This window comes from Idiotropiscis lumnitzeri, chromosome 1 (genome assembly GCF_059441095.1).
Source record: "Idiotropiscis lumnitzeri isolate Australia: NSW breed Sydney's pygmy pipehorse chromosome 1, RoL_Ilum_1.0, whole genome shotgun sequence".
NCBI lineage: Eukaryota > Metazoa > Chordata > Actinopteri > Syngnathiformes > Syngnathidae > Idiotropiscis > Idiotropiscis lumnitzeri.
In genome coordinates this window covers 28803349-28828749 of record NC_142391.1, presented here as the reverse complement: position 1 = coordinate 28828749, position 25401 = coordinate 28803349, and the positions used below count along the sequence as shown (strand labels likewise).

The window sequence follows — 25401 nt, the reverse complement described above, 5'->3', positions numbered from 1 at the left end:
TTATTTTTAAAATAATTTAAAAAAAGTTTTAAATTAGTCATTAAAACATACCTTAAAGATTTTAGTAGATAAAAGAAGAACAATTGTAGCAGTGCAAAAAACTAAATGGATAACTTGTAAAATGTCAAAAAAAATAAACAGTGGGCCAACAAAGTCCATAGATGAAACATTTATTTAATTTGTTGGACATTTACACTTGGTATAAGGATAAAGACCTTTGCTAAAATATATTTCCAACTAGATCTGGGCATGTATATAAAGAGAATAGAACAGCATAAAATGATGCATTAATAGTAACCATACTAATAAGGACCCAGTATGAAAAACTCCCAGAGGTAATAAACATCCAATTGATCCTAGAAGAAGCAACTACATGTAATTGGTGTGTACAGTATGTATCCATTCCAGATGAGCTCTATACATTATTCTTGCTGAGACTAGCTGTACAACTGTATGGCTTTACATGAATCAATCAATTTGAATAAGTCATCAGAGCAGTACATTCAAAAAGCCTCTGAGTTAATGTAGTTTTGCAGATGAGAGGAAACCGTGCTTTACAATCTTTTGTTAACAACAAAAAGTTGAGATAAAATGACTTCTCAAAGCAGCATCTAGAATTTTACAGTTGTAAAATACTTAATGGGGGGGGGACTTAGCTGAATCGGTTGCCAAATGCTAAAATCGAACGATAGATAGACATGTATAGGCATCAATTTAAAAAAAGAACATCCGGCTTCTTGTCTATTTTGGCAAAAGGAAATGACAAATATAAATAAAAGAGCAGGATCGTCAGCAAGCACACTAAATGTGAGTTTTTCTCCTTCTCTTAAGGCATTTCACGTTCTGTGTTGACAACGGTGTCACTTCTCACTTCAGCTTTCACTTGAACTGCAAAAAGAAAAATCAAGTCACTGAATAATACAAAGCCCCTAAATTGACATAGGGGAAAAAAATGACGTTTCTCATTAGGACAAGAAACGTTTTCGTGCCAACTAAAACGTTTCTCGTTCTAATGAGAAATGTTCTCAATTGAACGCCATTCCGTCATTTTTGTGTGAATAATTTTGAGACAAATCTCTTCATATAGCCCAGTGCCCCCCCTAACAAGAAGAAAACAATTCGCCCCCCCCCCCAACATTTCTTTTACATTTTGTACTAATGTACATTTCCTTTGGATATTGATGTTAGATTATGTCAAAAAATGCCCCTGAGCAAAGCTAAATTGGTAAGAAATATAATTTTGATAACTATTATTGTGAGGATCTTGAAACTCAGTACTCTGTGGTGCAAATATTGATGAGATGATAAATATTTACTATACGTTTGACATCGAAACTCTTCGTCGTGATGACGTCATCCGGCTCCGTGTTCCGGTCTGAGAGCGTCTGCTAAATTGCTAACATAGCCGTCGTCTTATTTTATGTTTCGATACGTAATGATTGCAATACAACATTTCTGTTCAGAGCCGCTGGCTCTCCGGCCAAACGCAGTTTAAGTCAGACTTCTGTTAAAAGTTGAGCATACATCGAAGCACTTATTACTCTGTAATTCATTTCAGCAATTAGCACGCTTACCGCCCCCTCGTTCGCCCCCTCATTTAGAAGGCTATTTGATAGTGGGGTTGTTTATTTGTCATCACGCAGCTCGTTGCTGCTGCTGTGCATCGACTTAAACATAGTAGAAATAAAGCTCATACTGCTGCGACGCAAGATAGCTTGGCGGCTAGCATTCAAGTAGCGCCGAAAGAAATTACTTCCGGGATAACGAGCGACAGGGCGACGCCTTTGTTTTTTTTTTTAATCAGTACTGCGTGACCAACTGCGCAAACTCAGGACACAAACCGCAGCGTTGACTATCTCAAATTTGCGTTGCAGTCCCAAAACGATCGTTTAGCCGTACTATAGCATGGCAGAAAAAAAACATGTACCACAGGGTCACACGCGCCCCCCTCAACATCGCACCATGCCCCCCCACCCCAGGGGGGCGCGCCCCACTGTTTGAGAATCACTGATATAGACAATGGCAGTAGAAGGGGACGTTAGGATGAGAAAACATTCTTGTTAAGACGAGAAATGTTCTCATTTTAATGAGAAAGATATTTAATCTTTTCCCCTCTTATGTCACTTCAATTGCTTTGTATAATAACAATAAAAATAAAAGATATATATAGATCGATCGATATATACATTTGTGGGCCATTTCCAAAGACTTACGGGAGACTTAAGCAGGACGTTGGGTTTCTGGGCTAGCGCAGGCTTCTTCATGAGTGCCGGCTTGTTGAACTTGGGCGACACAGACACCAGCGAGGAGGGGTCCGCGTCACCATTGCCATCGGCCAGCTGGAGCTGGTCCAGGGGAACGCCGGCCAGTGTGTAGTGCTGCTTCCTCAGCTCGCCCAGACGCAGACGCTCGTTTCCTAGCTGAGACTCCAGCTCCAGCACCTTCACCTGCAGAAACATTTACACATTCAAACATCAGGGAACACTAGAACATACCATACTTGTCCTTCCGGAGTCAGTTCCTTCCTGTGTAATTGCAAATTCTTTTTTTCTGTTCCAACTCTTTCAGTCCTTTATGGTGTATTGGAAGATGGATATGATTAATTTATTTATTTGATTTTATTTTAACTTTCCCTCCCACCCTAATAAGTTTTTTTTGTACTATTTGTTTTTACAAAAGGCATTTCAGACAGAGTTCACGTGGTTGTTCTTTGTTTTACAACTATAAAGCCATCCCAAACATCAATGGACCCCCACAATTCATTCAGTGTTTTCTGAGACCATACATTACCTGTGACTCCATTTCTTCTTTTTTCAACTTGATGAGTGACATCCCAGAAAAGTCCATCGGATCTGCACGAGGCACAACAAAAAAAAAAATGATTGGATTGAGGCTCGACAGGCGTCTTCTGAAGTAAATGCCCTTTAGAGTGAGCGTACCCTTGTCATCCAGGTCCTCCTGTCCTGTCCTGGTGGAGCCCACCACTTTGGCAGCCATTTCGTTGACAAGGCGAGAGGCCTGCTGGAGCACTGTCAGCCTCTTGCTGTGACGGTCGGCTTTCACCTTAAAAAATACTCACAAAAATCAATATGATAGACGCACACGCACACACACACCGAAACATTGAATATGCCTTGCCATTACCTTAGAGGCTGCAACCAGCTGTGCAGTGCTGGCAGCGATCTCGTGGGAGCAAACAATCAACTCTTCGTATTTGCCCGTGTGAAGCACCACCTTATCAGCAGACTCTCTGTTGGCAGCCAGGTGAAAAAAATCCCAATTGGTTATCTGAGATAATCAAGAGGACATGGTGTCAAGTGGAACTTACACCATCTCCGTGGCCCCCCAGCCCACGGCCTTGGCCGCAGAGATAAGTCCCTCGGTCCAGCGAGAGTTTCTGGCGTAGAACTCTTTGATGGAGGCCGCGCCCTGAACAAAACCAAACTTTGATTATTTATTTGGAAAACTTGCCGCTTTGAAGGTCTCGCCGAGGCCGACTACACTCACCCTGCCGCCCTCCACGATCTCCTTTTGCAATTCTGTGGAGGCAAGGACCAGCATGCGGATGGCCTACACAGGACGCAAGCGAAAACGCACATTGAGTATGACGAATGAAAGTAAGATGAGTATAATGTCAAAAGTCAAGAGCACCTTCATGAGGTCTGTGCAACTGTTGAGGATCCTGAAAGAAAAATCATTAGCTACCAGTGTTGGAATACAACACAAATTGGGCAATGTTTATGTCTTGTTTAAAGGCCATCAATATATTAAAAGCTAGGGTCTCGCTGATTAATTGGCCAGCCAATTTAATTGGCCTATATTAACTACATAAATTTTTTTTTTTACACATAGAAAGATAATTAGATTCAATTGCCAACCTCCCCCAAAAATAGCAAAAACATCTGACAATTTACCACTGTCATGAAGTTTAACAAATACTAAAGGACAAAGTATTGTTTTCTTTTTTTTTTTTTTTTTAATTATTAGTCAAATCATTTTATACTGCCACATAGAACTGGGCTAAAAATAACCACATTAAGTAAAAATGACAGCCATATTTACATTAGATTCCAACTAACAAACCTTTCATTGACCTCCAGTTTAATTCCCGACGTGTCCTTCCGTGCCTGATTCATCACTTCCTGTAACCACAAGACACACTAATCACCGACATATTCAATAACCACCACCACACAAAGGAACCCGCACACAACGAAAGAACAAAGACACACAGAAGAACAAACCATACAACACACACACGCACACAATAATCAATAGACGCACATGCACACACCAAAAAAAAAAAAAAAACCAGGAACAAAATCTAACCAACCAACAAACACCCACACGAGAATCCAATTGAGAGTCCACAGACACACAATCCCCACTCAAACACACTACGGCGACTTTACTACAGCTCGTCGCACTACTAACATCAATCCTGCGGACAGCCTCCTCGATGGCTGCTGAGGTGGCAGCCATTTCCTTGTCAACCAGATCTCCCAGCTCATCCTGGCGGACGTCCATGCCTTTGGGTCGCAGCTCCTACACGTAACAACAATTTCAGTTCACACACACATTTGCTGGTTATTGGATCTCATCCCACGTCACACTACGTCACGCCTGCTTACCTGGCCCAGGCGAAGGATCTTGTGGATGATGACTTGAATGGAGGCAGGGTCGGCTCTCTGCAACGTGCCCTTGGACTTGAGCTCTTTCAAGTACTGCAGGCACTGAGTGGCACAGCTTCTGCAGTTCTCAGTTAGTCCTGTATGAGAGGCACATATTATTTGTCATTTACCACAAATGCGAAGATTAAAAAAAACATTCCATTACATTTTAGCAATCCAACATTACCAAAACAAGGACAATTGTTTTCCAGTATTTGTCATTTATTTATCATTTTTGTATTCATAAATGATAAGATGACTAAAATATTGAAATGAAAAAAGGTCGTACATGGAACAAACTAGCAGTGGTACTCACTTGCAAAATGCATGGTCACTTGCAAATTATGCAAGTCTATTTCAAAGAACTAAACTCAAGAACTAAAATGGTCCATTTGAAAAGGCATCCGCTAACACCAGCTGAAGGACAACCTCAAATTCATATCAGCAAATTAACCAAATGCCGTTGAATAACAGTAAAAAGACATGAATTCCTGTAGTGGTCAATCAATAACCGCTTCACTGTAAAAATGAACGGTTAATGTCGCCAAAGAAACTAGCATTTCTCTTAACTGTCAGTCTTGATCTTGTAGTCGCCTCAGTTCGCAATCCACTTCCTTCTTCCACCGGCCCCACCCGACTTTTTTTTCTCTATTGCATACTACTATCATTTTGTATTGAGCAAAGAAGCTGAATGATGTCATCAATTAGTTAGAGAGGACGTGATTATCATCACCTTACCAAAACTCGTTCCACTCTTAGTGTTAAAGGTAGTCGTGAGGGAGGTTTACAGTATTCGTATGCAGAATTTGTGTATTGCTTACGATCTGCATGATCAGTGGGCGCCATGTGTGCCGTGGCACTGCCATTGACGATGGTGTCAGCAGCTGAGTGGGAGAACTGAGTCAGTGCCCTCAGTAGCGCTCCAGCGTCTGAAACAAGGATACAATGTCACGTCATCTGATCTGTGCTATCATCATCATCATCATTGTTAAAAGGAATTTACCCTTCATGTCTTTCACATAGTCCTCGTGGCCCTTTTTCACTTTATCAATGGAACTCAGTGCCACCTCTGCTCGACTGATTAGGTAATCTGTGTTTAGAGGATAGTAAGAAGTTTAAATAGATTCACTTACTCACAAGTACAGTAAAGAGTGGCTATTGGTGGGGTAGAGGGACAGAGTCCTTTTCTATTAGGGAGGTCTTGAAAAACATATTCTGGCATCCTGGGGCATTTCAAGAAGAGCATAAAAGTTTTGAATAGAAAAGCGTGACTAGATGGAGGTTGGTTGTAGTTGATCTGGGATTAGCAGCGTGACCTGGGGAGCTGGTGCATCGGATATGGAGGGGATCGTCCAGTTTAGCTACGGCATCTTGGATGATGTTCTCTGCTTCTGTGACAGTGCCCTGCAGCAACGCAAACTGCTCGTCCAGGAGCTTCTGCTTCAGCAGCTGCTCCTGTTTGGCCTGCATGCAATCAAGACAGAACAAAGAACTACAATAACACTGTACTTGCATGTTAATCAATAACAACAATTATGTTACTTAAATGAAATATTGCATTTAAAAGTTAATTGTTCACTGCATTGAAATCCAAAACAAAAGCTCCCCATTGCAGTGTTGTGAACAGAAGTGGTATACAATCCTAACCCACCTTCTCCTGCAGTCTGGCCTGCAGCTCGCTAAGCTCCTTGCTGCTCTTGTCTTTCTCCTGCTGCACTGTGGACTGCTGCAGCTGCGCGCTCTGGCGTACGGACGAAAGCTCGGCCTCCTTCTCGCTTACCGAGCGCATCAGACGCTCCTTCTCCGCTTGCAGAGCGGTCATAGTGCTATTGACTTGAGCAGAACTCTGCAAGAGAGAAAGGCAAATCAGACGTGAAAAAGGTCATCACACACAGTAATCGCACTTAAGTGGAAGTACAGATATAGTATTTGTGTTAACAAAAAGGAATTTGGTAAAAGTAGTACTAATTCAACTCCTTAAGTACAAGTTCAGCCTATGAAATGCCAGGAAGTACAAAAGTGAAAGCAAATCTTTAATGTCAATTTACCATTCAGAGAACGCTCACTATTCAATGTGTTAAAGAACCAACCCTGCTGCAAATAGCGAAAACCTGATAGCAATTGATGCCCCCCCCAAGGATTTTGTAATTGCATATAGAGGCAGATGTCAAAAGTGGGATGCATAGCACTTGAAACGGAGAGGATCAAAGCATCAACAAAAAACAAAACAGTTTCCCATCGCATTGCTTAAGTTGTGAACGGACAGTCAGTACTGAAGTGTTAACCACAGACCCATCTTGGAGCCGACGTCAAGGTGTCAACTCACCAGCTCACTGGTCTGCAGGGTGGCCTTGATGCGCGTTATTTCCGCCATCTTCTCTGACAGCTCTCTTCTCAGTTTCTCCATCTCAAACTTCTGCTCCTCCGTCTACAACGAAACATTTTTCATTTTGTTGTTTTGTTACAGGGAGCTCCCACGATGACAGAACACTGACCTTCATGTCCGCTTCCTGCCTTATCCGATCCACCTCAAAGGAAAGTTGCTGTTTGGTCCTCGCAACCTCCTCCTGAGTCTGTTGAGTGGCAGACAGCATCTTCACCGTGTCTGCACTCTGTTGGAAAAGGTGCATGTATAGAGTTTGTGAAATATGGTTGCTGTCCATTGAAAATACCGCAAGCAAGTATGTTGAAGTGATGCATCTCAACCGAGAGACTTTTGATTTCCTTCTTTTAAAGCAAGTCATCTACCTAATCTACTTCATGCTCCTGCTAAAATCTGTAAAATAAATTGTATATTTTCTTCACTATTAATAATGTAAGTATTTCTGGCTTTAAAGGAAACCACAAAACTACAATGTGGGCAATCACCAAAATTTAGTTTGACACCTCTCTACCAGACTATTTATATATGAATCTAAAAATACAGGGGTGTGTCAATTATTGACATCTCTACCTTGCGAAGTAGTTCAGCATGACTGGCCACCAGCTCTGTGTGCTTCTCTTTCAGCTTCGTGTAGCGTTGCTCTGTGGCCTGGGCTCTTTCTGCAAAAGCACACACAAGCCCTCCGTAAATATACTTTAGTGCATTTTTGGTTCATCTTGAAATATCACCCAGATGGCAAATATCAGGAACTTTATGTGACTTGTGTAATATATCCCAAGTATTGGCGATCTTACGTTCCGCCTCCATGAAGGTACTCTGAAGGCTCTCATGCTCGGTGTTGCGACGGCGCGCCACCTCCAGGGCCATACGGAGCTGCTCATTTTCCACCAGCGCACGTTGCTTCTGGGACCGCTGCTCTTCCAACTCTGCCTCCAGGCTGTTAATCTGTGACTTGAGCTGAGTGATGTAGCGCTGGGCCTTGAGGAGGGTGAAAAAAATAAATAGATAACATCACTTTTTCTAGTATTTACACCAGCCGTTTGTGGGGCCTTTGTCACTGGGCCACAGAAAGACTACCGTATTTTTACGGCCATAAGACGCGCTGCATCAAAAGGCGCAACATCAGTTGAGAGTACTATTTCCGTATTTAATGCATATACTAGGCGCGCCGCACTACAAGGCGCTAGCTCAGCTGCTCGCGGCAAGCGCTGCTCGCGCCGAGCACTAGCGGATGCCAGCTCAACCGGACTCAATACCCTAAGGCAGGGGTGTCAAGATCCAGTCCTGGAGGGCCGCTTTCCTGCATGCTTTCAATCTCTCCCGGCTGCAACCCACCTGATTCAAATGATCAGCTCATCAGCAAGCTCTGAAGAAGCCTGATAAGTATCCTGCTCATTTGAATCAGGTGTATTGCAGCCGGGGGAGATGGAAAACTTGAAGGACACCGGCCCTCGAGGACTGGAGTTTGACACCCCTGCCCTAAGGGATCACTGCCAGAGGTACCACCGCGTTTCTATGACAGATGTCCTGAAACTATAAGGAATCACTGCAATTAACACTGACTTTTACCAATAAGAGGTGTCATGGCAATAGTCTACTAGATAATGTCAGGGGAGGGAGTTCACTGGTCACCACACTCCTTAGAGTCACGGTTTCCAATCAAAACCAAACAAAAACTCAGCATACAAGCAAACAATGAAACAAAGAAATAAGATTAACACAAAACATGTATCTCTCATGCCATCTATATACCCAAAAGAAATAAAAATAACACAAAAAGATTATAGCAATGGCTTCTTGGGAGCCACTCAGACTCAGCCAATCACATGGCTGTTTAGAGAGATGTGCTGTTGTGCTTTGGGCTTTTTGCAGTCTGTTGTCTAAACCTGGGACGTTTCTTGCTTGCAATCACATAAATGATAAGACAGACTACAACATTGTGGACAGCTGCCCTTTTGTCCAGCTTTCTCCTACACCATCACCCAAACACCATAGTCACATAATGTATAAGTCACGGTCAATTTGAAACATAGATGACTCAGACGTTGACCAGCAGGGTGTGCTAACATGCACTCCGAACAGCCCAATGAGTAAAAGGGTTGATGGTTGCGAGTGATGCTTAGTCCATATAATGGGCGCGTCGCTTTACAAGGCGCTTCATTTGTTTTGGGGAAGATTAGGGACTTTAAAGAGCGCCCTATGGCCCGGAAAATACGGTAATTGAAAAATATTTTATTGCACATCCGACTGATTTTATTTTTGAAAATCAGGTGCATCCGGCCATGCCTCTGTACACGTGATACAGTATACAGACACAAATGTTGGCTGTTAACAATTTCCGTGAGTTTTTTTTTTTAATTGTTTTGAGCAGTATACATACAAGTCGATGCACTGTAATTAACAGCAATAAGAGGCAGTAAAACGAGACAAAGTTTAAGCGAAACAAGCTCAAGGTCCCTACTGATTCTATCTACATTCAGCACAGGGGTGAGTAGTATTTTTAATACGTTTTTTCATTTGTTGTTATCTTGATTGCCTTAAGTGGGGACCACTGGTTTAAATGAATCAGAGAGAGAATGACACACAAGCTCGCCACATTCCACACATGGGGAAGAGATATTTTGCATCCACCCAACAGGTGTCCAAACAAACAAGGCAGTAGTGTCTGTCACCAATGCACTCCTCACCTCCGCTTTCACCTTCTCCAGCTCGGCTCGCAACATCTCGAGATCCCGCTTGAGGCTCTCAATCTGGATATCTCTGTTGCATGACAACGAAAAACATTGGCACAATTGTTAAGTGGAATCAATGAGTGGATCACCATATATTGGATCTCAGGAACTAAAAATTAGAAAGTTTTACACTGGCGCCAAGAGACAAAATATAATGCCACAAATCAAATTAGTAGTAGATCTGATGAGATATTAAGAAAAGCTGATTAAAATTACCAACAAAACAATCTTGAGTCATGATTATGTTTTAAAAATCTAATTACACTTTCATTCCCTAAATATTTTTCTGAAAATTATGGCTTTTTTTTCGCTCTCAAAAAAACAACAACATCATTTTATAAAAGTTTTCTTGTAATAACATAAGATGCTTATTTCTTGTTAGTGTGACTCCAATAGTCCTCCGTAGTGTCTGATCCTGCAGATATAAATTTATATAAATTTTTGATAATTTTATACTACTTGGCTGCAGTGGATTACATTTTTTCTGTGTGTGGAACACGTCATTTTTATTTAGTTTTGTCACGTTAAAGTTGTTTTAGTTAGTTATCGTTTTTCCCTAAAACATTCTCTTTTAAATCATATTTTGTGAATGATAACTTTTTTTTTTCCGTTATTTTGTTCATTTACATTGGCTCCTACACATAGAATACAACCACGACTTATCACCTGTCGTCGAAGCCCCCATTGGGCGGTCCGAAGGTTTGATCGAAGATGTCTGGCTGTGTGCTAGCAGCATCACTGACGTCAATGAGCGGCTCAGGTTCATCGTCGTCGTCATCGCCGTACTCCTCATCAGGGATGACCACCACTAGCTTGACGTGCTTGGCTAGTGAGGCAGCGTGCAGGAAGTTGGGCGGTGACTGATGACATGAGAGAGAATAAAATTAACATGTCAGAGTCTAAAGATAAAGATGTCCTTTATTAGTCCCACAATGGGGAAATTTGAAAGTCTAGTAATTAAAGTTGGCATAAGTACTCACAAGTACTGAAGTAAAAGTGGTTGTGAAAACAACAGCAAACAAGTGTTCAGAAGGTAATGAGCATTTAAAAAAAAAAAAGTTTTCAAGCGGTTTAATCTTACTACCAGTTAAAGTTTACAGTAAAACTAAACAAATAATTGAAAAAAAATCTAATAAAAATCAAGATTTTTTTTTTTACGTAACAAAATATATGTACTTGAATACTCCCCACCACTGCTAGAAATGAGATGTGTTCATTGTTATTTTAAGACTTTCCAGTTTCATGACTCGTGGCATTAGGAGAAATATGGGAGCAGTCATTATGTGAGTAAATGACAAGATCTTACATCAGGCAGCCTGGGGATCTGAATGAGCCTCTTGAAGTAGAGCATCTCTCTGGCTCTGTTGAAGAACGTCTTGAGGCTTTGGGGAACAAAAGCCGAAAAGATCATCACCAGTCAATCATCATACAGGAGGTTGCCAAATAATAATGCATCAGGCATTCAAAGCGCTCCGCAATAAGTAAAAAAAGTTCAATTTAAGCAAGATGTGCAAAAATGTATGTTAATGGTCAATTTAAGCTTAAGGTAAAGGTGAGTTTAATGCAATTGTGTGTGTTATGTTATGCGGGAACATACTGAAGCTATACAATGAGTGTGCAGCTTGCATTTTACTGCCAGAAAATTATTTCATATAAATAATGAACCTTTAACCATCTATCCTAGTAACATGAACTGACAAGTAGAACAATGAAAGGCTCGTTCCCAAGATTGTCCAATTATCCAATGCTGCCATGGGACAGAATATCATCTTTGTGTTCAACTAAACACACTGCAATTTTTTTAGATAGCAAATTTGTGAGTATATTCAGTCCAGATAATCCTTATTCCAATTATAAATAAAACTGTATTATATTGTCCATCCATCATCTGTACCGCTTCTAGTGTATTATATATACACTTTAAAATGTTAAAGGAATGTTAAAAAATGTGCACTTGTCAAACCTGTAAAATACCTACACTCTACTTCCAGTTTATGAAATGAAATTATTTTATTTGTATACAACGCATTAAACAATACTACTTTATTTATATAGCTTAACCATAGACTAGTTAACCTCTGAGGCCAACCCTAGTTGAATTAAAACAAGGAAAACTTTGAATCAGTCTCCTGAAGGCCTGAAACAACATAATTTTTTATTGGTTTACAGACGCATCATGTTGCAACAAAAACTAACTATGTTCTTTTAGATAAGAAATATTTATTAACTAAACTACAGATAAAAAAAATAAGTGAGGGATAGTGACAAAGTGACAAGAGACGATATGAATATAATGCACACAGAGCCTTATGTAGCCTTAGCAATGCAGTCTTGATTGGAAAGCGCCCCCCTCAGCATCGCACCGCGATCCCCCAGGGGGGCCCGCCCCACTATTTGAGAAGCACTGGGTTAGGGGGATGGGACACAATGGTCGACTGTCTTATGTTGCACGCTTTCTTTTATGCAATAAGGTCACTTGACACCACTTGCAGCCCGATGACATGGCTGAAGCTCCTATATGTACCTCTGGAACTGGTCCCGGAAACGATCCCGGTGTCCTTGTAAAGTGTCAGCAGGGAGACCTGAAATCCACCAAATGATACATTCATTGATTACATTCAACCCAGGGCTATTGAATCAGTCATTTTGTGTATCCTTACATGCATGCAGCTTGAAGAGCAGCTTGACCATGAAGTGGTACAATTGACTGCAGTCCTGGATGACCTGTATAAGCGGCGCCAGGCGACACTGGCCCGACGTGAGCGTGGAGATGGCGATGGAGGAGTTGAGCTGCCGCAGCACTGAGGGAGATCACAGTACATACATACACCTATTTAAACCGAAATCAAGTCACGCACTTAAGGCAACTAAAGTACATCTGAAATGGGTCCTTGGGTTCAAAAAACAGTTGAGGCATTGTTTCTGCCTCGGGCACCAGTTTATTTATTTGGTGTACTCTATCAGGATAAAGTCAAACCGACTGGAGCAAAAAGTGTTCATGCTATGCATGAGAGTAACACGCCACCAACGCAGTGAGAAGGCCAACTTCGAAATAAACCTTCCCAAATTATGCATGTACATCAATGCCTTAAGACGCTTTTATTTTGAAGTTCTTCCCAGCAGCACGTAGTGCTGATTTTATGATACGGTGCTTTTTGGCAGCGTTTAATAGCAGCTCCAGCGTTAACAGCTAACAGACAGCCGCTAAGCAAGTGACCCATATAGGCTTGTGAGAGGCCTTAGATTGCTTTTCAAAGACAGTTTTAATAGGCAAAAATGACTCAGCATGCTTTGATGCTCAGAGCCTGCCACATTTGCCTTTCACTTTTTAACAAACCAGGTTGACTCAAATGGGCTGTTTTAGCCAGCAAACTTGCAAATGCCGTCGTGATGTCACTTCTCATAGATCGAAATATGGGGGGAGATAATCAAAAATGTCACAGTTTCTAGAGAGGAAAACAAGCACAGTTTAAATTCAAGTAAAATCCAAAAATGAAAACCACTTGGCCGTTCATCAAGTGGAAATGTGTTTTTGTCTTGTGTCTTTAACAAAGAAAAAAAAAAAAGATCATTTTTGTTCTTATCCGAATACCGGATTATTGGATAGAATTTTCAGTAGGGTATCTGAACACCAAAGTATTCGATAGCTTCATCCCTAAACTAACCTACATTCAATAATCACCTGAATAGAGTTTGATATTTAATTGGTTTAAGTGACCCAGAAGTTTCGATTACCAAATGAAAATGGAAAGAATGAATTATACACCCATTCCCAATATGTATGGAGGGTAACAACAGGAGGGCCCTGGTGAGTCCAACCATACAATAGTAGGGATTGGGTTGAAAGAATGAAGAAAAAGTCATCAAAACTGACAAAGAATGCCAAATATTAACAGGCGAGGGGAAAGAAAGAGTAAAACGTCTTTTGAATAAGTCACTAGTCAAAACAAGTGATTTACTTTCAAGAAGCAAAGTTGATGTGGTGATTAGTTTTTTTATTTTAAAGACCTAGGTTGAGGTTAGAAATTCATCTGGACTGACATTAAATGTGGTTATTTTAACATACATTATGCTTAAATATGTTGGAGTTTCAATAGATAATTTTTGTGGTATTTGAACATTTCCAATGCAGTCACAATAATTTCTGCAAAATTTGAATGGAAACCTGGTAGTTGTGGCAAGATCCTGGGCGTCTTCCATTACAAACTGAAGAAGAGGAAACAGATTTAATGTCTTCTAATTGGCTGGCATTTCCTCATCAGATGCAGCTAATTTAAAGCAAAACGAAGTAGGAAACAAGTTCAAAGCAGGCCAAAAGATGGAAACTCCCTTCATCAAATGTGGGAGGAAAAAACACATTGAAACAGCAGCAGTGCATGATACTTCATTTTAGGTTTAGCACATGAATGAGTGCTTTTACAAAGAAACTATTTTGAAGCTGCATCTCGGGTTTCTCGTGCTTGATGGAGTGGGGTTTTTACCTGTCTCAGCCAACTTCAACTCCACATCCATGTAATCAAACACCTCCACAGTGAGCTGAAATCTGCCAGGGATAATTTGATAGCCTCGTTACGAGAGCGTACACTCGGATGATGTGAAGCAAATCAAGTAAACTGAATGACAAGCCACACGTTCAGAATGTTAGATTAAATGCACTCACACGTTGTTGATGTCCGTCCCTGCCGTGCGCTCCAGCACCTCATCTGTGGCCTCCAAGTTGGTGGGGATTTCAGAGTGCTGCGAAAAAGGGCAGAGCAGTGTTCAATTTCAAAGCAATGACAGACAGGTCATGTGAGGCAGGACATCCCTTCACCTTGTTGTGAAACTTCATTTTGGTGCAGAGCAGCTTTGAATAAAGAGCAACCAGCTGTCCATATCGATCATGCAGGTTGCCCTGGAAAAATACAATAAAATATTTGAATTACAGTGATCCCACATTTATGTTAGTAGACAGATTCCAGATCCAACTGAGGAAGTGAAAGCCATGAGCGCATTTTTTTCATTCGTGCCAACAAAATCAGAGTGTATTGTACAACATCAATTTATCAATTTAATGAAACAAAAAGCCGCTCCTTTGAACTGTTCTCCAAATAAGAACCAAATCATGTTTGTGTCAACCAATTTGTCACTCCCATTTAAAATGTACTGTAAAACTGACACAACAATGTCATGTATACTGTATATAAACACCAAAACATTCAACCAAACCACATCGTCACATCTAACGACAGTCTGCTAGGTAAATAGTAACAAATGTGGCACGTACAGAGCATTACACATTAGTCACTGGCACAGTGTCACTGTTGGTCACAAACCCCTTGTGTTCATATATGGTCAATTCACAAAAGGCACTTTAAAAAAATCAATACTTTTGGTCTGTCTCCTCATCATCTGTTACTTGAAAATATATATGATGGTCTACAAAGCTCTGAATAGTCTACTAAACATGTTCAAGACCTTTTAGCTTCCCATGGGACTTGCAGACCTTATAGGCTAATTGAGCGTTTCCACAACAAGCTCTAAACAAAGTGAAGCAGCAATCGGTTTCATGCTACAAGTTTTCCATGTTCAAAAGGGAGTGTGTTGACGTCTAGACTTCTTTTCATTTAATGATTTCAACAATTATTCCGTTGCCTCTGTAAAGCACTATGGATTTTCCTAGTGTATGAATGGTGCCCCATAAATAAACTTTCCTTGCCTACAATGAGACAAACAGACTTACCCAAAGCTGGCCAAGTTCCACAATAGAACTGAAATGTCTCATACAGTCTTGTAACACCTGCGAAGGAACCCCAAATACACTTAAGTATCTCATTGACTTTTTTGTTTTAAATGAGTTGCAACAATGGCCTTACATTGCGGTGGCCGTCGCGTAGGACTTTGTGCAGCACGTGGCAGAACTTCCAGCTGAGGATGGAGCTGGTGGCCAGGGGAAAGCCCAGGGCGTAGGACCAAAAGGTGTGGGCCCCTTTCTCCCGGTGAGTGCCTAGGATGATACCTGATGGGTTCCTCGTTAAGGAGGCGCAAACAATTACAGCAGAGGAAAAAATGACTTAATTGTACTGGGCACTGATGAAGTCCGGCTGGTCTTCCCTTACATACAGTGCTCAAGGAATTCACCACTATTGGTTATTTTTGCATTGGCTTTAGCATAGTCCCCCCATCAGGAAAAAGGATACGACGTGCATGCTTCTCTTTCACAGGTGTTTCGGTGGAGTTGATGGCTTTGCTGATGCTGCTTAGCTGAAAAGGAAAGATACATTTTTTAAAAAAGATCCAACAATTGCACAAAATGTTAGTGATCAGTTGACTCGCTGAGCTTGAACACAGTGGTATTTTTCCTAAGTGATTTTTTTTCCCGTCCCCGATCGGCTTAGAAAAGAATGGCCCGAAGAATTGTAAACGTTCATATGAATAACCTTGGGTCAGTTATGAAAGTGGAAATTCACAATTGTTGGCCAGGACAATCATTTTTGCGATGTGCTGATTGCAACTGCTAAGAATGCTGATTTTCATGATACAACGCATACATGTCAAGTCAAACAGACCAGATGCCCACGCCGGGAGATAAGATCAAAGCACTGTGTAAAGAATGAGCCAGTGTAGACTGTGCCCTCCGCAACCGGTCCAGCAGGACAAACAAGTATCATCCAAATATATTTTCAGATACACACTACAACTACCTCCAAAATGTCAAACTTTAAGAAAGATACCACTTTAAACAAGTCACACCTGACTTGCTAATGCTAAATGTCCCTCGCCATCTAACTTCCAAGTGTCACTATTGTAAAATACTGATTATAATAAAGGAAGGAAGGAGGGGAAAAAACAACTGAATACACAGTTGCCAAACTGTGATAATTATTAAAATATTATATTTTTTATTATAATATTTTCAAATTTTGTTCCTGTTCTTAACTCTGCACTTCAGTTTATAGTGTGTGCTTGTGTGTGAGCACAGCAACAACTACACCATCATGGCATTATATGAAACCGTCATCCAGTCAAGGCATTAATCCACACGTGGCTTTAATCTCTGTTTTTCATTCAGCCACCACCCTCCAAACCGTCCGCTCCACCCCCTAAATATTCATCCTTAACAAAAGTTTAATCATTCCCATTACTCTGTGACGTTTTTGAGCAAATATTACAATCAAACAGGGTTTTGCCCTAAATGTTCACGTGGCCCCTGAAAGTATCAAGACATAGTGGAGAATGGTAGGGCTTCCAATTTTGCATGAACAAAAAGGCGTTTAAACTTAGGTGAAATGCACGAAGCACGATCCGTAGGGACTTTCTTCGAGAAGTTGTAGAAGAACAAAGCCCAAGGACATAAAACTCCTATGCGATAAACTGTGTCCAATATCTGTGAGTTAATGCAAAAAAGAAAAAAGAAAAAAAAGAACTCTCCAAACGTAGTATTTTCTTTCATGCTCACTTTTTATACGTTAACATGTCCAAGGACGTTAGTCCAGAGGTTCTAAAAATATTTGGGTCATGGGAATTTTTTTTTTTGAGTTGACCAAATTACAAAGTAAATTGATATAAAAATACATTGTAAATACACTCTTAGCGATCATGTCACAAAGCTTTATTAGTAAATATTGTTCAAGGTCGTGTTGCACAGTTTTAGGCTTTCGGGGTCTCAAGTCAAAACTAGTGCATCTCTCTGAGACTTGGAAGAGAGATCCTTTGACAAACCAAGCAGGGAAGCATCTGTCCTGAATCTCAAGGCAATGTCTATGACAGAAGAAAGTTACAGAAAGAAGAAACTGGGCTCAAGTCCTGAATGCCAAACAAGGTAATTTTCCCAGTCCCCAGTTCCCAGGGGTAAGCTTTAGTGTATTCCATCATGGTCTCTGAACTGGTGACTCTGTCCCCCTGTCGCGAAGGAACCCCAATATGAGAAAGACTGCTTTAGCCCACATTAGTCCATCAAGAACAGAGGGGCTTATGTGCAGGGAATTGGCAACGAGAGGGTAAATACAACAGGAGACCCCCCTCCGCACCATTCCAACTTAAGGTGATGCAAACAGAACGGTCATACCTGCGCGTTTACACAGGGCGAGTTTGGCAAGGCGGAGTAGAAACTGGTGTGACAATGAGGGACTTGTTGGTTGGGGGGAGGAAAAGAGGATGAATACTTGGGCTGCATGTTGGGGAGGAGCTACTGTGTGTGGCATTGGCACACAGAGCCTGGTTCGACAGACGGCCGCTGAGCAGCGAAGCTACGGGGAAACTCGTGTTGGAGAACAATTTCTACCAGAATGAGAGCAGTAGATAAAAGTGGAAAGAACAGTAGAGAAGGGTAAACCTATTGTTGAATCCATGGAAAGTGTGCTACACTATGGTGCCGCTCACACTATTGTGAAGCTACACTCGCCTCACTGTCATTGCCATGACAACCCCAGATCACCGACTACGTTTGTCAAAATAACCTTCACCAATGTACTTGTCTGGAAATCTACACTCTATTGCCAAAACTCTCCACTCAACATGAGGCACTTTTCAACCGTTTACTACGGAAGAATCTTGCGAGACAACAGTGCAGCTTGTTATCTTGAATCAACAACGGCAGGGGAACTGTAAAACAAACAATGAGGACACTCATACAGGAGCTGCTCTCAGCCACAGCTCACAACAAGGCACTCACGCGTAGACTTGCCATAGCTTGAGCCAACTGGCCCAGCTCCATCCAGCTCACAAGTTAAACCACCATAAAAGTACCCACTTCTTAAAGGCACATCTCAGACAAAAGGTACCACTTTTAATATGGTCTCACCCTATCGCAGGTGGATAGATGGTGTCGAGATTAACAATCACATTCAAGTCGACATTTCAAATCGCAAAGGCTGCAATTTGGCAACGTTTCGGTCGGCCTTATTTATTATATGTATAATGTATTTATTTATACTGTATAGTGTTGAAATAAAGTCAGTGATTAACAAGTGCAGTCCACCCATTTCCATATTGTCATGCCAATAACATAATAGCCTAACTCCTTTTTTTTTTTGTCAAAGTCAGATTTGGTCCGGAAAAAAAAAATCTCCACAGTCCTATGCAGATTTTGCAAAAATGCCAAAGACAAAAGGTGGGTTAGGCATTTCTGTTATCAGCGTGACAATATCATTGTTTCATGAGACATGCAAAGCGATAAAGGCAAAGAATAGTTTTCGTTAGTGATGTCATTAGACTCAGGACTTAAACATTCCAGTGGCGCATGCTCGGCTGCCATGGTGCATCAGTCCGGAACGTCCACAAATCCTTGTAATAGCCAGAAGGGAAGCAAGTGGGAGGGAAAGCCTCAACTAATCTCCAACCACCAACAGCCCGCCAGAAGGTGGGTTGCCAGCTTGTATTACTGTTGCCATGCACTCAACCCGCACTGCTCTGTGCCCAGATACCTTGTCACCTGTGACTCAAAAGTAGAGAGGCACCAAGCAAGTCATCTGGATGTTGTTTCTTTCAGAGTTGGAAATGCTTATTAAAAATTTAAAAGTGTTGCTGCTCGTTGCACGAAAATGAAAGTAAACAGTAGCGCAGCTCGCTACAAGCTTAAAACAACACACAACAGCAGGGGAGATGGCTAACAAAGAGGCCGGAAAGTTATCTACTATAATGTGATCATTGTCGTGCCAAAATTAATTAATAGTTGACATAATTGACATTTTTTCAGCACCTTTGTGCAGCCCTTCCAACTTTTTTTTGCTTCAAAAACAGACCTATTTCAACAGCCACTTTTCTTCTTCTCAGTTGAAAAATGAGAAGAGAGGTGAGAACCATAATAAAAGAGAGGGAGAGGACAGTGAGCAACTGGGCTAACTCCAGCATACTTTTTCGGCATGCATTTTTTTTCTCTGTCGATTAATATGCATTAGTAGTACTTAGCCACAAGGACAACATGAGTGGCCTGTCTGTCTGCCATAAAAAAAATAGCTCACCAGAGATGGGACACTGTGACTTACTATGAATTATCTATTTTAGCTTAACATGGTGCAAGTTTTGTACCCAATATAGTATGTTTTACCTAAAAATGAAATAGATTGTGCTAATTGGAAAATTATTTTTCATTTATCCACATAAAAACAACAAAAAAAAACAATCCAGAGCTGTAATTTTAATATTGCGATCTTCTTTTCCCTTTGGCTTTTCCCTTCAGGAGTCGCCACAGCGAATCAGTTTTAATACTGTGATACTGCAATATTTCTGCTCAAGGTTAACATACCATCAATCTAATATCGGCACACGCCTATGTCTACCAGTACAGTAGTATGTCTGTCTGTGTGTTGATGATATTGTGTCATGTTGTGTAAAGCGCTTTGTTACAGCTGCAGCTGTTGTGAAAGTGCTCTATAAATTAAGATGTATTGTACTGTAGCCTGATTTACGAATGGTCATGTATATAATTACTCATTTCTCAGAAACTTTGAGTGCTTATCTAAATTAGGGCTCCAACTAACAATTATTTTAAGAATCGATTTATCAATGAATTGGATAGAAAAACATGTTTTAATTTCCATTCTTTTATTCAAACACAGGACATTTAAATTTGGCATTGCAGAAAGTCCAAAATGTGAATTCATTATGATTCTGTTACGGGTTTGGTCTGTAACATCCGTCATACAATAGGCGAAAATGTTGATCATTGTTTTCCAAAGTAAAAGTGATGTTGCAAATGTCTTAAGAAGACAAACACACACAAAATCAGTCATGTTTAACGGACGACTACGGAAATCTGAGAATATATACTCTTGAGAAGCCGACATTCCAAGGATTTGGACAGTTTTAAGTTGAACAAAATCGATTAGCAAAAATAATGATCGTAACCAATTGATTAGTTGAAGATTGTGTCACATTTCTGAAGAAACTACTATAAAGCTTGAGAAAGCAACAATACAAAAAAAAAATAGGTGTTTTTTCCTCGATTTGAAGTTGAGAAACATTAACAAACTATGAAAGATTTTTAAAATGATATGAAACACAAATTCTTGAGTGTAGTTACAAATAAAAACTGTAGATGTTAAAAATTTAAGGGTGTCAAAGTTTTGTTAGTCTCTCCCCCTCCCTCCCTCCCTCTCTCTCTCCCTCTCGCTCCCTCTAATTAAGCACTATATAAAACGGATAAATGGACTTCTCTTAATGGGACAGTGATGCATTTGTATTTTGTATGTACTGGTGAATATTTATTTCTCATTCAAGTGTTGACCATTTGTTTTCAGTAAAATAACCTTTTTAAGCACATGTTTTGGAAACAACACTGTCATAAAAGTGAATATTGACTGGTCTGCTCATGTTATGCGTTGACACAAAACCACGATGGCGGAGAAACTGTGCACACAAACGAGTTTAACTTAACACATCATTGCCCCTTTTAATCAACAGGAGAAAGCCAAAGGAATCAAGAGTGCTCTTCTCAACTGTACTCCCGCTCAAACACTCTGTTTATCTAATACCTTCACGCCCCACCCCCCATTGCCTCGCCTCATGGGTGTTCACTTGGGCAACTACAGCATAGAAAAGCAAACACTGCACCCCCCCCACACACACACACACGCGCACGCACACATATATATAGAGAGGAGAGTGTGTGTGTGTGATGCCTCACATGAGCATATAGTAGTGTAACAGTGGAGCTCAACTGCATGAATCAGCAACTTGATCATAAGACAAGTCAGGCTAACTGCTACACACTTCCCGGCGGTTTCTTAATATCCCAGTTTAATTCGTTCACGCTCATAACAAATCTTGCCTCCTTGAAATGAATAGAAATACCATTAATCCGTTCCAGCCCCACATTGTGCTCCTGCTGGTGTGCGTACCCCGGCCATCAAGGTGCAGTAATTCATACATACGGGTAAACACGATGACTGTCACAACAGTTTAGTAAGCTGCAGTAAGATTAGCTTTTTTTAGTGGAGGATAAAGAATTTATGCCTCAGTGTGTCATAATGCTCTGTCTGGATGTGTTGCTCCACCGTTTGTTTTCAAATATATTTTGCTTAAAGGGTTATAACTACGCATGTTCAATACCACATTTCTTTTCAGAGCCGACGCCAGTACAAGTATTCAATCTCATAGGGGGAGTACAGATACTCTTTTGATATATAAAATTGCATTTAGTACAATGACAAAAAACTAGATACATTTCTGACCCATCTGATGTTTCGCCGATCTGACGTAGTACAGGGCCAACTACTGCCGAGGAGGACTTATTCTGCATATTTTTGGGGGCCTTATCTGTGCAGGTAACGGCAGCCTCGACAAGTACCGATACCTTAAAATAAGGACAGTATCAGCCTGATAGGATACCTGGTATTGGTACTCACTCTTCTCTAGTTATGACATGTTAATATATAACATAACGTTTTGCATTGTGTGTTAGCATTAAACAAACAGACAAAGTTTTGTGGTTGATTTAAATACACAAAATGTTATTCACTTTGTTTTATGATTAGTTTCACAGTAAACTTTGACTGGGAGTGGCAATCAACAGTTTGAATTAGCTTTTTTGAAGAACCAAATCAAAGTTAAAAAAAAAATGGAAATACTCATAAGTTAGGTCACTGCTTCAGTCAATGTACAATTGTACTATGTCACTTGAAACCTTTGTCTTTATGTGTAGTGACAGAGACCTCCACCAAGGCCCAACATCCTCATTTGGACCAGCACCAACCGCACTCTCTCTCTCACTCTCACATACCTCCTGCTTATGTCAGCATTTTATCATTACCTAGGCCTACTCTTCTCCCTTGCAATACTAACACGCATCTAAATATATATATATATATATTTTTTTTTGCAAGCCCCCTATCACATAAGCAGTGTCAACTCAACTTTATTGGTGGATGTAAAAACTAAAAGTCCTTCCTTCAGCCAACAACAAATTCGCGAGTACAGGTGGAACACAATGGAGCTGCTTACTGTGTCACATCTAGAAACTATGACAAATGTAGTGCAGGGAGGAGGAGGAAGAGAGCTGGCCAAACAGGACCAACAAGATGAGCACCATGATAGTGTCAAGTTGTGTGCGCTTTCCTTTCAAATGTCCTATTTATTTGACTTTAAAAAAAAATGTGTCCTTCCATAGTGTGACAAAATATTTTGTCTCATTGGCAATGAGAACCATTCTAACATAAGGTGATATAATTCCCGCAACTCGATAGTTGGATTTACTTGGGTAACTTTAGGCAATAATTGTCATTTGCGACATTTAAAATAGAGGTAAGATCAACATTTCGGGTCAATTAAAACTTAGAATTTTATGTATTTTGAGTTCAGGAAAACACTAATATAATCACATGCGAGTTGGCCACTTGAGGTTAATGAAACAGGTTAGCCTTTCATTTTAGTCCAATTAAAACGTGCTGATATCCTCCATTTTGATTTAATTATAACACATCATTCCTCAAAAGTATATTTAATATTACTGGTCAATGTAACGCTACACTCAAATGTAGTTACAAGTAATTTTACTGCACAAGTAAAAAAAATGATCACCAAATAAAATGTTTTAAAAACATACCAATTTTAAAGAATAATTGCAAATGCATTCTACTTGAAGTTAAACACAACTGAACTGAACATTACGTATTTAATTTGGTGCTTCTTTGCGTGCCACTAGAGGGGGCACCCTGTAGTATTCATATCACACTAGTAAATAATTGAATTAGAGAACATTTCCCTCTCCATTTTGGGTTAAGTAAAAAGAACGTGAGCCTTCCATTTAGAGTGACTTAAAACTCAAGCGAGCCTTCCATTTTGAGGAAATGAAAACTTACAGTAGGTGAGCCCTCCATTTTATTTCAATTAAGACGCAGGTGAACCAGCTTGCCAACCAAAGCCATTTGGGATTATTAAGAGCACACTATACACTCAAATTTCGCTCAATTAAGACTCAGATATTTAGGGTAAATGATAACAGAGGCGACCCCACCATTTGAGTAAAATACAACGGAAATAAACCCTCCATTTTGGGTCAATTGAAATTAATGTCAGAGTTAATTTAAACATTGTTAAACCACTCATTGGGGCGAAATAGGAAATCACAAGGTTATTGTGGGCCACGGTGAACACACACACACGCACGCGCGCGCGCGCATGCACGCGTACGCGCAAACACTTTGCTTCATAAAACGCCACTAAACAAACTAACAAATGTCGTCCTTACCTGCTGTTTGTCGAAGTGTTCCCTCTCGGCTCCGAGGTTGGCCTCAGTCCGTCTGGTCTTGACCCTCGTCGAGATGCTGTTCATCCTCCACTTCCAATACGGACTCAAACGTCCCGAATCCCCATAAAAATATTTTTCGAAAAAAGGCCGCACACACAGGCTCGCCTCGCAATGAGCTTTTCTTTTGTCGTCGTCGTCTTCTTCTTCTTTAGCGAGGGCGAGACTTTCCCAGTTCGCCTCTGCGGTGATGAAGTGCGGTCAAAAGGAGGAAATGTAGCCGGTCTGCCTAGTTCAGAGAACGGATGATCCTCCCCCTCCAAAAGGTGGACGAATCCATCATGACGTCATTTGCCTCCCACGTGCCAATCCTACTTTGCATATCTCGACTATTTTCGGTTTAGATATCTTATTATTTCGCGGGGTAAAGATGACACGTGACCTTTAATTTTTAAATACATATGTACTTTGCTCTGAAAAATACCTCATTTTTAAAAATCCAATTCCCGCACCGTCGTACACTCGCTCTAAAGATAGTGACGTCATACATGGCGCCAATTGTCAGTTTTTAATATTTGTATATATATTAGGGAAATCAAACACAAATTACAGTGATTTCGCCACCTTTTTTACATCTAAATATATTTGTCGGTCATTGTGAACACTAAAAACAACTTTTAAAGTTTACTTTTTGTTCTTTCCCTGGCAGCGTTATATTGAAGGACAATTACCACATTTGTATGTGCTGGCCACACAAACAAGTCTCTTTGAATAGACTAGGCAGGTTATACAGAGGGGCAGCTGAATGTATTAATGGTTAGCACAGCTGACTCTCAGTTTCGGGGGCTCTTGGTTTGAATCTTCACTCAGTCAAGCTTGCACAGTAGACAAAATATTCCATTGGTTTGTGATTGGCCTTGTGGCTATATGAGCCTTGCAATTGTCTGGTGAATCATAGCCCTCAAGTGCATCATGACTCTTGGCCAAAATTATCTGGGAATAATATGTATACTTGCCATACTATATTACTGTTAAATTAATCAAGAATTATAATCTATGTAAAGACTGGATCTTGGGGTAGGCCAAATAACTTGCAATATATTATGTGGTATTATATTAAGAAAAAAAATGAAAAGACATGCCTACATAAGGAAATAGTGACCAAATAAAACAAACAAATCTAAACTAATTACTCCTCTCTACCTCAGCTTTGGGACCAACAATTCTGACAACCCCTTGATTAGAGTGCATAGGTGTACCTAATGAAGTGTCCCATTACCACCTTGTGCGCAGTGAAGGTTATTTCAGTTAACAAAAAATAATGAAAGAGCAAACTAAAACTGGAAAAACATTTTCGTATAAAAAATAAACTCAAAACGGAAATTCTTTTTTTTTTTTTAAAGAAATTCTAATTGAAACTATATTTTACGTTTATAAAACTAACTATAATTA

General features: G+C 40.4%; 1 protein-coding gene across 1 annotated transcript; it reads right to left on the bottom strand.

The window, feature by feature from the left end:
• Positions 1-154: 154 nt before the first annotated feature.
• hip1rb (huntingtin interacting protein 1 related b) lies at positions 155-24283 on the bottom strand. Its single transcript, XM_088293699.1, has 31 exons — positions 23953-24283; positions 15965-16028; positions 15641-15783; positions 15508-15564; positions 14599-14679; positions 14446-14522; positions 14267-14328; positions 12446-12586; positions 12310-12367; positions 11092-11167; positions 10452-10645; positions 9741-9813; positions 7848-8031; positions 7624-7712; positions 7166-7282; positions 6997-7098; positions 6322-6516; positions 5987-6134; positions 5674-5760; positions 5492-5599; positions 4632-4768; positions 4435-4545; positions 4084-4142; positions 3652-3682; positions 3508-3570; positions 3329-3429; positions 3145-3250; positions 2940-3063; positions 2791-2852; positions 2214-2447; positions 155-888 (listed from the first exon to the last, which is right to left on the bottom strand). Exons 1-31 carry the CDS (start codon positions 24034-24036, stop codon positions 880-882), a joined length of 3177 nt encoding a protein of 1058 aa, XP_088149825.1. The 5' UTR covers positions 24037-24283; the 3' UTR covers positions 155-879.
• Between the last annotated feature and the right edge of the window lie 1118 nt (positions 24284-25401).